We start from the raw sequence: 13,483 nt of genomic DNA on the forward strand, positions 1-13,483 counted from the left end.
CTTTATACTGATGTGCCATCTGTTATCCTTCCAGCCTTCCTCACCTTAAACTCTGGAACATATGCAGTCCCTGTCCTTCCAGTCTCTATACTCTTCGAACCATCTGTATATATTTTAAGAAATGAGTAGTGTGAGTTTTTATATACTCATTAACATTCTATTCTCGTGTAATTTTGTCAATTTCAGGTTGAGTTAGTATCCAAGGTGGAATTGGGGATATTGCTACTGTTGGTGTAAATTATTTTGAGTCTAGACCATCTTCATTAACCCACCCCTTTATTTTCCATGCAAAGCCTTTACCTGTTGCATTTAAAATTTCCCAGCAATCATTCAGGACTTCCCTTACAGGATGATTATTTCTTTGTCCCTGTAAATTTATCCAGTATGCCATAGCCAATTTTTGTCATTGTATAAATAATGGCATTTCTGATGTTTCTACTTGCAATGCTGCAATGGGTGCACTGTAAAAAATTTGCTGTAGTTTTGCAGCTGTTTGCCAGTAACTTACTGTAGATTTAAATTTATGTTATTTACTGGCAACAGTTTGTTCAAAGTTAAATGAACATTAAACATTAACAAGTCTTTGTCTTTAAAGAATAAAATTATAAAATAACAATCTAATGCAAAGCATTCTGGGAACCAGAAATCTTCATCAACCTTTTTCTGTTTTTTTCCTTCAGATTTTGGTTCCCAGAATGCTTTGCATGAGGATGTTATTTTAGTTTTATTCTGTAAAGATAAAGACTTGTTAATGTTTAATGTTCATTTAATTTTGAACAAATTGTTGCCAGTAAATAACATCAATTTAAATCTACAGTAAGTTACTGGCAAGTAGCTGCCAGTAATACTGTAATTTCTACAGATTTTTCTAACAGTGTGTGGTTTTAACTGCTCCTAAAACGATTCTTAATGCCTTAGCTTGCATGCCATCTAGTTTCTTTAACAACGTTGACGATGCTGACTCATAAACAATGCAACCATAGTCTAATGTTGATCGCATAAGACCAATATAAATGCCCTTTAATGACTGTTTGTTGTCAGCACCCCAATCTTGTCCTGCTACTGCTCTCATTAAATTTGAAACTTTACCACATTTCTTTACTATATAATATGGTCCTTCCAGATTAATTTATCATCAAACCACAATCCTAGATACGTATAGTTGTGCCCGCCATCTCGCAACGGTCAGCGTGTCGTCACTCACAGTACGAATCAATGATGCCACAACATAGGGCAGCTTCTGGATGTGAAACTGCCGAGATTTAAATTCCCGAATAAATGGGATAACCTTTTACAGGTGATAATGTGTTGGTTTGTGTTTTTATAAGTATTCACTCAATATTACATGTTTTTACCGTAGTACTTTTAATGTATTTACTTTTACCATGGTAAGTTTTTAATGTAGTGTTAGCTGACGCCTTCGTCTTGTTGTATTTTGTTAGTTTAGCAAAATCATCTGCAGTGGAGTCTATTTCATATGTTCACAGACCCCTCCAATATGGCGGACAGCTTATGTAGCGGCCCATTGAAACAGCCGCTAATGAGGCATCCATCTATATATAGGCCTATATGGCTTAGGGGGTTATCTTTGTGAACCCATAAATCATGCGGATTCACTGAGATTGCCCCCATCGGCGAACCATTGAACAAGTCTCTGTGGTTTTTACCTAATCTCTTATTAGTTTTATACAATTTTAGACGTTTTAATGAGACATTAGTATAATTAAAGTAAATAATAGTAGTTAATAGTCTCTTATTGGCCTGTTTAGCTGAGCCATCCATGGAACAAACAAAACAAACCCTGAACATTTATAAAATAACACATATTAAACAGACACTTGATATTTAATCTCTAGTTGATTAATTGCATTGGATATATTTTACTTTCAATAAAACATTTTTTAATTGTTTGGCCTGAGTTTTCGTTTTATTTACACTATTTTGACCAGCAGGCGTCACCAGCGTGTCGCGTTTGGAACGCTTCTAATCAGTGGTTTGGTATGGCGTTCCGATCGGCTCTTTATTATGACTTTGCTACATGCACTCGTCTCAATGAACGTGACGTCTACGTCTGCCGAACGTGACGTCTGCATCTGCCGAACGTCTCGTCTGCGTCTGCCACATCACTCGTTCGTGTGCCGAACGTGACGTCTGCGTCTGCCGAACGTCTCGTCTGCGTCTGCCACATCACTGTGACGTCTGCGTCTGCCATAGTCTGCTGCAAGGGCGGTTTCCAGCACATTCCACACACTCATTCTTTATTATTTTTTCCCACTGATCTTCAGTTGTATTTTATTAGCAATTAAGTGATTTTACCTTGCTTATGTATAGATTTTATTCCAAATAGTAAATATGAATTTACACAAATGTTCATGTTCATTTGTTTGCCATTGTTTCTTGTCAACATATCCACAGATAGCCTACTTATCAAGAAATCATAAACAGCATGTATGTAGCCTACTATTCACCACTAGGAGTCTCTTGACCAACACAAAATAACATAGTTGTAAACATTTGGGCTGATTTAACTAACATAAATAATATTTGTAATTTGTAATATTTTTAATGTTTAATTTTAGAGTTGTAATATTTAGTTTTAGAGTTTCACCGAAGTTTGATTGACAGGCGGTCAGACAGTTATCATCAGAATTATACTTAAAAACAACAAAGCAATTCGTCAAATTTCAGTCATAAATTAATATAAGATTATCACATAGCCTATAAACACAAGATTTTGACGCAAATCCAAGTGTTTGTGCGAAGTGTGGAGCGCGCTTGCTGCATGCCACGGAGGCGCGGGCGCGAACACTTTCCTATCAACAGTGGGAACAACTTAAAATAGCCTGTAATAGCTGTAAACTCACAATAACAAGAAAACATTGTGCTTTTGTAAAATAAAAGAAAACAATCAGCCGCATGATCTCCGTGAACTGGAGCGCGTCTCAAAAATGAACTGAAACAGTGTATAGGCCCTACTGCCTCACAGACAGACTTGAGGAATATACATAGCTTGAAATGGCTACTTTTAAATGAACAAGTTCAAATCGAAAGTGTCTGATTATGTAATCCGTAAAGGTTAATTTCTATAAGGCGCATCCGCAGCGGAGATTGAGATATGTTTGCAGACACGGATAAAAAAAAAAAAAAAAAAAAAAAACACTTTAAACAATTAAAATGCCTCTTTATTTTTTCAGACACATTTATTATAATTAGCCTACTTTTGCTGGTGCTTTGCAGCAACATTTATGCGTGCGCTTGAGCTATATTCCATGCATGCACCCAGTATTTAATTAATATAAACGTGCGATTAGTCGACTAATTGCTTAAATAAATGACTACTAGTTGACTACAAAAATCTTTAGTCTATATGGCAACTCTAATCAATACATTTATTTGACATTTTTTACTTATTATTTATTGGATAGTAATTATCCAGTTATTTACATTACATTAGTTGAGTTAACATAGCCTAATTAGTAAATGAACGAAAAAAAAGAGATTAAATTAATATGCTAACCATGTATTTGTAGCATTGCTTTTTCTTACACGATAAAGACTGTTTTAAAGGTGACAATCCTTTATACGTGAAGATTATACTGTATCTTGAAGATTGTTGTATTGTATCTTCTGTTATAAAGATGAAGATTGACATTTCGTTAGTTAAAAATAATAAGCACATAATATTGTAAAAAAAATAAATAAAAAAAAAAAGTTCTGTCATGCGTTTTGACTACTTTTTGTATTTTGTATACCCTAATTTGATCCCTAGGTAATGAAGATATATATATATGTGTATATATATATAAAATACAAATAAAAAATAAAAAGTTATGTATATATGTATATATATATATATATATATATACATACATAACTTTTTTAAAGGGCCTCATTTTTCCTGCACCCGCTACAATTGAGAATCACTTTAAGCATGCACGCTAAGACAATTTGAAGTATTCCACTTAATACACAATAAAACAATATACAATAATTAACAACGCTTGCTATTCTAGTGAGGACGGGCCGAAAAAAAATTTCCTCCAATTTATACCCATCCCACCACATACACCACAATTCTCTCTCTACAACTTTAGTTGGGAATGCATTGCTGTACTATTTACTACATCTCACAATCCATAGTATATTGTTTACAATTGTTATTTCCCTGTCGACTGGCAATATAACGGATTGCACTTTATGGACTTTTTATTGAACTTATATTGTAAGATTCTCTGATGTTATTTCGTTGTTATTTATAACAATGACAAAAAAAATCTCAGGGCTTGGGCCCTAATAAAAAATAAAGAACAAACAATATTTAGAAGACGCTTTTATCGAAAAAAGGACTAAAGCAATTCGTCATATGTCAGTCATAATACAGGTTAGACAATAATAATACAGGGTTTTATTTGATTATCACAAATAAACACAAGATTTTGACGCATTTCCAATGGTTTGTGCGGAGTGGAGCGCGCACTGCGTGGCACGGAGGCGCGGGCGAACTGAACTGAAATAAAACTTGAAATGTCCAATTTTAAACGAACAAATTCGAATCGAAAGCAAATACTGTCTGATAATCCGCATGAACGGTGTATTTCTATCTAAAGGCGCATCCGCTTTTACAGCGGAGATGGAGATATATGTTTGCAGCCGACACTGATTTAGAAAATACTTAAAAAAAACAATTAAAATGCCACGTTATTTTTTCAGACACATTTATTATCATTAGCCTATATTATCATTAGCCTATTTTCCCGCAGTGCTGAATGAGAAGAGCCATCTCTGGAACCATACAGAGATGGCTCTTCTCATTCAGCACTGCGGGAAAATAATTTGGCCTTAGAAAACCAGTAAAATCTTTTAAAAAATCCATATTAATTTGTTAATATTTTAAATGTTTAATAAAGGGGCAAAACGTCATAAACAAAAAGTTAAATAATAGTTTACAAACTATAAAAAAAAAAGTTTACAGTCGGTTTTTTTTTCACTACAGGTGACTTATAATAGTAGCCTATTTTTCAATTCTATTCTTCTATTTAAAGGATCTACAGAAACGCGATCGAATTGTCTGTTTTCGAGTCTACCAAAGTGTTGTAGCCTAGGCCTTTTAAAACTATAAAAAATTAAAAACACAATAACAACCCCAACAATAAGCTATAAAAATGCAATAGCCTAGGCCTATATCAATTTCGTTTCTTCATATTTCTATCTTTGTGGGGGCATTTGGCCCTCAAAATGTGGGTTACACAACACACACACACACACACACACACACATAATATCCTATATATAAATCACAGACGCAGACGTCACGTTATAAGACAGACGCAAGTGTCACGTTCATTGAGACGAGTGCATGTTATGGAAGGCCAAAAGGGCCAAAACGTGTGAAACTGTCGTGTAAACACGTAGTTACGTGTTAACACGCAAATTACGCGTAAACACGCAATTTACGTGTTAACACGTCATTACATGTTAACGCGTAAATGACGTGTTAACACGTAAATTGCGTGTTAACACGTAAATTATTAGACATTAGCACCACCTACTGGTTTGGTGCTCTTGCTCAAACACACAGAACCTAATTAGATTAAGGTTGTAAAAAGCCGTTTTTAATGTGAAAATACATGTTGAACAATGTATTTTCAGAATATAGGATACAACTACATATAATAATTATTTTAAATGGGCCTATTTAGACAGTTAAGTTAACTATAACTAATCAAGCCCTGAAAGGCATGACCATTTTCACAATCACAATAGAAATTGTGTAAGGATAATTACACATTTCTCCAAACAGTATTTTCATGTACACTTATACCATATTTCTAAAGCATCTTTTTATAATTTAACCTCTATGCATTTGTTAGAGAGCCCCTTCTGATAACACCATTAAGCCTTATGAATCTGAGATAGTGCATTGTTTTGCGGTGTTTTTCGAAGTTAATATATATATATATATATATATATTATATATATATATATAACAAAGTTATTTATATTACAACACACACACTACACTTTGCACATTATATTACATTACACACACAATCACATATATTTTACAAAGTTATTTATATTACAACACGCACACTACACTTTACAAATTATACTACATCACACCCCCCCCCCCCCCCCCTTATTTATATTATTTATATTATACACACATGAGTATGTCATAATAATAATAATCTAAGACGAGAGTGGCTTGAATTATTAATAATTGAAATGAGACAGAATTCCTGCCATAAAATGACATTTTACAGTGGATATTCAAATGTGAAATCTGTGAATATAAGACCAACAATTATTAAAATAAACTGTAATATTACTACACAGAACAAGAGATTATGCTATATTCTCGCCAATGTTTGGATAGATTTGGAGATTACACTCGTGATCTATCTATTCAGTTTCCTGCAAGTTATACCCTTCCGTCAGTGTCGTTGGCTTATGATGGCTGATGAGGTATGCTCAGTGTTGTGCTTGCGTCACTCTATCATGAATAATTCAAATAAAATAAAGGTGTTGTGTCACGTTGACACTGCCTGTCGTAACTGTTTGTAATCATTCTCATGACTATTAATGTGATGATGCACACCTTCGTTGTATTGTATTTATTCATGAGATTGTGAACGAGCTCTTACCTAATGGATACGTTGAGCCTACGTCACCTGGCATCTTCAGTTTGGTGCACGCCCGTGATGCGCATCGTATAGTAAATACAGAGACGTGAAAACAAACAGCACAAAACATAGCTACTTTCGGTTTTAATAAACACTGTTAAACATATTACGGTGGGTTGTATACGTTGAAAATAGTTATTTTTTTACTTTATTTAAGTTTGTCATGAGTTGCTTCGCGATTAGCGCGACAGTCTGCCATTATATGCAATCAAAATACCGTTGCATTTGGAATCAATACGATTTGATGTTGTTTCAGAGTTATGAATTATTTATCTTCGACTTCGAATTATCCCCCCATGTCTATTAACAGAGAGTTGGCTAAGTGAATGTCCCTAGCCTAACCCATTTCCCATTTTTTTTTTCCTCAGAGATGACATTTGGTAGCATATAATTAAATAATCGATATCAATTATGTAAAAAAATAATTTAAGTCCTTAAAATAAAAATATGAGTACAACTGGCACAACTAATCAAATGACAAAATTTAGAAATTGGATGCAGTTATTATAAACGTCATTATAAACTGAATAATAAATAAGTAAAGATAGATAGATGACAGACAGACCCTTACGAATATAGGCTTACAGTTTTACTATAGAAAAATAATAATAAATTGGTCTTCTGTGGTGGTCGACAGTGCGGTGAGGGTGAGAGTGTGCGCGCCGGGCGGGCTCTCTCTCTCTCTCTCTCTCTCTCTCTCGGAGGTGTGGAGAATGTTGTCAAGGCTGGATCTGGATTTTCCCTTTGCCTGCAGAGATTAGGCCTATTGTCTGTGATGTGGACAAAGTCCTCCGGCTGGACCTGACATGAAGACTTGATACAGAAGCAGAAACAATCTCTCTCACTGACCTTGATTATGCAGTTGCGCAAATTTACAGGATTTGTTTGTTATTTGTGCTTGTGCAAGATAGCCATACCAGCCAGTAAAGTTCCATGGTTTCCAATGTGCCAGCACGCAAATCACGTGTGTGGTGTGTGTAATGTAGTATAATTTGTAAAGTGTAGTGTGCGTGTTGTAATATAAATAACTTTGTAATATATGTGTTTGTGTGTGTAATGTAATACAATGCGTAAAGTGTAGTGTGTGTGTTGTAATATAAATAACTTTGTTATTTGTTATATATATATGTATGTATATACTATATACTATATATATATATATATATATATATATATATATATATATATATATAAACTTCGAAAAACACAGCAAAACAATGCACTATCTCAGATTCATAAGGCTTAATGGTGTTATCAGAAGGGGCTCTCTAACAAATGCATAGAGGTTAAATTATAAAAAGATGCTTTAGAAATATGGTATAAGTGTACATGAAAATACTGTTTGGAGAAATGTGTAATTATCCTTACACAATTTCTATTGTGATTGTGAAAATGGTCATGCCTTTCAGGGCTTGATTAGTTATAGTTAACTTAACTGTCTAAATAGGCCCATTTAAAATAATTATTATATGTAGTTGTATCCTATATTCTGAAAATACATTGTTCAACATGTATTTTCACATTAAAAACGGCTTTTTACAACCTTAATCTAATTAGGTTCTGTGTGTTTGAGCAAGAGCACCAAACCAGTAGGTGGTGCTAATGTCTAATAATTTACGTGTTAACACGCAATTTACGTGTTAACACGTTATTTACGCGTTAACACGTAATGATGTGTTAACACGTAAATTGCGTGTTTACGCGTAATTTGCGTGTTAACACGTAATTACGTGTTTACACGACAGTTTCACACGTTTTGGCCCTTTTGGCCTTCCATAGCATGTTGCACAGTCATATTAAAGAACCGATCGCAACCGCTGGCACACTGCACTGAGCCATGTTGAGTAGAGTGTTAAATACGTGTTAAATACGTGTTAGAGAAAAAAATTATTAATAACTTCACTGCCACACGTGAATGACGCGTGACATCTGACTCGACACTTCACTGCCACGCGTGATTTACGTGACGTCAGCGTGACGTCTGCGTCACGTCTGCGTCTTAAAATGAATGGAATAAATAGCAGAAAGAAAAAGAAAAAAAAGACGTTGGGGCGGTACTTCTGCTGGTGCCGGCGTGACCTTTCAACGTGATGGCGTAGTTCCCTGTCCGTTTGTTGATCAGCTCAATCTGAACTATTGAAGGTAAAAAGTATATAAATGATATATATATTTTTAAAATGACCTATCGTTTCGCTAGATAACAACCTCTTCTTCAGCTGTGATCGCGTACAGCCCGTTTAAACACTTCAAAGACTTTTGAAACTGCATTGATTTGGACTTAAAAACGATGGTAACCAATGAAGTCCATTGTTAGAAGAAAAATCCAGAAATGTTTTCCTCAAAAAACATAATTTCTCTCCCACTGAGGAAAGAAAGACATGGATATCTTGGATGGCATAGGCCTATATCACGAAAAAATTGAAGACCGGAAGTACGTCTTTTAGTAGGGATACAGCTCTTCCGGTTAGCTCTTTACAATGGCGGAGTCCGATAGATACCGCTGGACCAAATCTCTCCGCAACCTGCCTGAAGTCACATATGACGATGTGGTTCGGATGGTAAATGAAAACTCTCAAGAGGAAAAGCGTGAAAGCTGAGTTATGGCTTTCTACGTCCTGACGCAGAGCAACCCGGTGCACTACAACAACAGCGGCGGGCCGTTCGCCAGTTAGGTAAACGTTTCTATGGTAACAGCGAGTTGGACCAATCAGCAGACGTTGCTGCTACGCTTAGGATTGTGGGTAGTGTAGTTTTTTTTCAGAAGATCGCGGATAAAACATGTTTTTCTTGAAACAAGGTTGATTTCATACGAACTTATAGCTTCTACAGGAGCAAAAACCTTCGTTTCACAACCTCATAGCTCCTGGTCAGTCTACCTCGGATGGTTTAGACATTATGGCTGATAATATAAATCCTTATGGAGAAATACTGTTGACCGGAAGTTCTGAATCCCTACTCCGCGTTCCGGAAGCAGGAAGTGTGACATAGGCCTATTGGGGTGAGTAAATTATTAGGAAATTTTCATTTTGGGGTGAACTAATCTATGTTTCTGAGGAGCGGACAAAATGTCCTCACTTTATTAAGTGTTGGAAGATGGGTGTTTTGGTTAGCATTATCCAGTTCGCCTCTGCTGGTAGATGCTGTTACTGCACCATTCTCTGATAAACATTCAAAATTAGTCGTTAAAGGGGGGGTACAATGGTGTTTCATGTATTCAGAGTTGTTTACAGTGTTAAAGAGATAGATTCTCATGCTAAACATGGGCAAAGTTTTAAAAAAATATTTTGGACGAATAACGGAGAATTTCTATGCTGAAAATCTTACTTCCGGGTTGGTACAAGTTTCGGCTGGTTTTTTTTAGATCGTGGATCTAATGACGTAGATCAGAGTGCAACTCCTTATATGAGCATTTCTCCCGGAAAAGCTCGCCCGCGAGCACGTCGACTAGAGGAGAGCGAGACCGCGCACATCAACGCGCTTCAACAGGAAATCATCGGCAGCACTGCATAGGATTTGTTCAAGAATGTCTCCAAAAAAGTGTGTATTTGGATGTGAGGGAAAGCTTACCGTGTTCAGTTTTCCAAAGAACCCAGTGTTACAGGAACAGTGGATGCAGTTTGTTTTTCCGGGGCAGCAACGGAGTGTAGGAAGTGCGGTTGTGTGTTCTGGTCCTTTCAGTGACGAATGTTTTATTAACAAGGCTCAGGTCGACGCTGGATTTGCAAATCGTTTGCTATTAAAACGTGGAGTGGTCCCAGTGATAAAAGACCCCATTCATGTAAGTACAACTGGATCAGATTTCTGTCTTTTGCTGGAAATCAAGCACTACCGCTTGACTCTATAGCTCCGCCTCCAGGACCTCGGCTTTTTCCGGAGAGAATCGGAAAGCTGTATTTTTCTTTTCTAAATATAATAAAACTAAACACTTTTTTGAGATATTAAGGATGCACTACTACTCTATAGGTACTCAAGATTAACATGAGATTAGGTGAAACTGTGCATGTTATGTACCCTTTAAAATTAATTTAAAATTACTTATTTTCCCACGTCATCTCATTTCACACTGGAGTAGCCTACCCTACATTGTTCTTTAAAAAAAATGAAACTCAACTGATTCCAATTGTTGTATTTTTCAGTAAAACTTACATTGACATATCATAAAATGATCAATGAGGATGAAGATTCAAACAAACAACGTTCCATTCCTGATGCTCAGTTCAAACTCGATCCATTCAGCCCAGCAAATTACACAAAGAATCTTTAAAATTCACTGTCATGCTTTAGATTTCAAACACGGTTTGAAGAAGCAAAATATGCAAAGCAATATTCTTTATATGAAAAAAAAAAAAATCGCACCAATTCCAAGAGCTGACTGAGACTTTGTCATCACCATTTAGGGTTCCTGCTCTTTTTAACCAATGGCTTTCAACGACTTTTTCCAGTAGTTTGTGAATCATTTTGATTTGCTATGGAATCATTTAGAGCATTTTGTGAACTGTTTGACTGATTCATTGAGTCAAAAGAACAATTCAGTCACAACTTGAACATCACTGGTCTAAAAGCAAGTTTTACTCCAAACAAGATCAATATTTAGTTTATGAAATATTTACAACAGAGAGAAAATGTATATTCAAATCCATATTGACATTAAAATATTAATTTCCTATCCTGAATTTGTAAAATTATATGATATTTCTAGGTTTTCCATGACCGTCATTCAAGGACTGACTGGGATGTTCTCCGCTTATTTTCAGCTCTTCTGGATGTGATGTCATAAACCACTATGGTAACAGTAGCCACGCCCACCACAGCAGAGATGACCAATCGAATCACAGCTTCAGTGAAACCACAACAGTGGACATGGTCTGTAGACAGAAGAAGAGGTTTTATTGAGAACATGCGCCTACTTTATGACAAACTCACCAACATCTCAACTGGAAGCAAAACCATTTGTCTGTGGTACTTCTGTAAATATTTATTATTATCACCGCTGATGTTCAGTACCTGCACATGTCTGACAGAATTGACTGATGTCCAGATGTTGAGTCTGGTTGCTGATGGGATTGTTCAGCACACAACTGTAAGTGTTTTTATCCTGATATTCCACCTCCAGAGGTAGAGAGATGTTGTTGAGATCAGGCACACTGATGCTGGACAATACACTGATTCCTTTGTACCAGGAGAGAGTCACATGACTCACATTCAACACTGAACACGCCAGTGAACAATTCTGGCTTGATGATGATGAACAATTTGAAGAGTCTCTGGTGATAATGGGAATGGGCAGACGAGCTGAAAAAAATATATTTTTACAAACAATTTAAATTCATAGAGGGTGAGTAGTGTATACAAACGGTCAATGTTTGTGAGGATTTTCTTAATTAATATTTTATTATTCATTTATGATTTGTTCCTTACTTATCATTCGTTCATTCATTGATAATCAGTACTCTTAACGTATATGAACATGTGAGAACATCATATTCTTGGAATATACGGTACTGAATCAGTACCGTATATTCCAAGAATATGATGTTCTCACATGTTCATATACGTTAAGAGATATATCTTAGCTACTTGTGTTTTGTTAGATATTGGATGTATTACAAATTCTGTCTGAGTAATGTTTCTCAGAATTAGTAATTCACGGTACTAGGTGTGCTTTTCCAGAAACGGTGCTTGCAAAATGTTAGATATGGTATTTGCAAGTGCTTGCTTCGCTTTCTTTGCTCTGAAGGTGTCAAAACCACACATAGCCTATCTATTTCCATCTATCTTTGCAATCGTAGCATTCATGCTAAACAAGCCGTTACACCAATAATGGATAAGTCTGTTAGACCTTTTCTTTTCAGATTATTGTCACTTATTTTTAGCTTTTTCTAGACCTTCGGTTTGAGTTTATCACAGCAAGCTTTCAAAGAAACAAATGCATAAATACTGTCATGTCAACTATTATTGTGGCATATGTACAATAATTTAGCAGTGCTTGTTGAGGATGGGGCATATCAAGCTCAATACTCACCATAGACAGTAACACTGAATAACACCCAGGATTTCATCTTGAGTTCATAAAGTCCAGAGTCTGTGGTTCGGGTGTTGCTGATGGTCAGAGATCCAGTTTGATTGTCGATCTGTAGTCTGTCTCTGATTCTCTTCTCGTTAAAATATGTAATATCAGGTCCTCCTCCATTAAATTGAATGATTATAATAGTACCTTCAGGTCCAAATCTCCACTGTACATAAGGTAATGATCTGACAGTATCATCAGGGTGTAGAGTGACAGAATCTCCCTCCGTCACTGACACTATATTTACTCCATCTATCAGAACAAAACACACATGGATAACAAGATCAAAAGAACAGTTCACCCAAAAATGAATGTTCTCTCGTCATGTCTACTGAAGTATAAAGTAACAGTTAATGAAAAACCTCTGACTAGCAAATCAAAGCCAAAAAACATGTTTGACTCACCAACCAAATGTAATAAATACAAGGAAATAAATGCACAAAACATTGTTCAACTGCATGAGATAATGGAGGAAGTCTAATAAAGGAACTCTTATGTCAGCAACTCCTCCAACCGTACTTTATTTGGCTAAAAGTCTGTTCCTTAATCTCTAGTCATGTGTTACTGACATTTCATGTTAATAGGCTGCAAAACAACACTATTTTTGACAGTTTGGATGTGAATATGTGCATGTGTGAATGTGATTGATGAGATGGCTATTCTCCTATTTTAATCGAACGTTTGGCACCCCAAAGACTTATGTGGAAAAGGAAATGTGTAATTTGCACAT

At 35.8% G+C, this 13,483-nt stretch overlaps 1 protein-coding gene across 1 annotated transcript; it reads right to left on the bottom strand.

The window, feature by feature from the left end:
- Positions 1-10,798: 10,798 nt before the first annotated feature.
- LOC307169158 (CD48 antigen-like) lies at positions 10,799-13,252 on the bottom strand. The gene is made up of 4 exons (XM_079889619.1): positions 13,158-13,252; positions 12,709-13,005; positions 11,691-11,978; positions 10,799-11,551 (listed from the first exon to the last, which is right to left on the bottom strand). The coding sequence occupies exons 1-4, from the start codon at positions 13,198-13,200 to the stop codon at positions 11,400-11,402; spliced, it is 780 nt and encodes a 259-aa protein (XP_079745745.1). The 5' UTR covers positions 13,201-13,252; the 3' UTR covers positions 10,799-11,399.
- Positions 13,253-13,483: the final 231 nt, after the last annotated feature.

This window comes from Squalius cephalus, assembly GCF_949319135.1.
Source record: "Squalius cephalus genome assembly, chromosome: 13".
Taxonomy (NCBI): Eukaryota; Metazoa; Chordata; class Actinopteri; order Cypriniformes; family Leuciscidae; genus Squalius; species Squalius cephalus.

Bases quoted from the DNA above. Each gene is read 5' to 3' on its own strand.
- LOC307169158 (XM_079889619.1), bottom strand. From the start codon at position 13,200: ATGTTTTGTGCATTTATTTCCTTGTATTTATTACATTTGGTTG. The intron at 11,979-12,708 runs GTGAGTATTGAG...TATTTTTTTCAG, and splicing joins ATTCAGTGTTACTGTCTATG to CTCGTCTGCCCATTCCCATT. The intron at 11,552-11,690 runs GTACTGAACATC...TTCTGTCTACAG, and splicing joins ATTCTGTCAGACATGTGCAG to ACCATGTCCACTGTTGTGGT.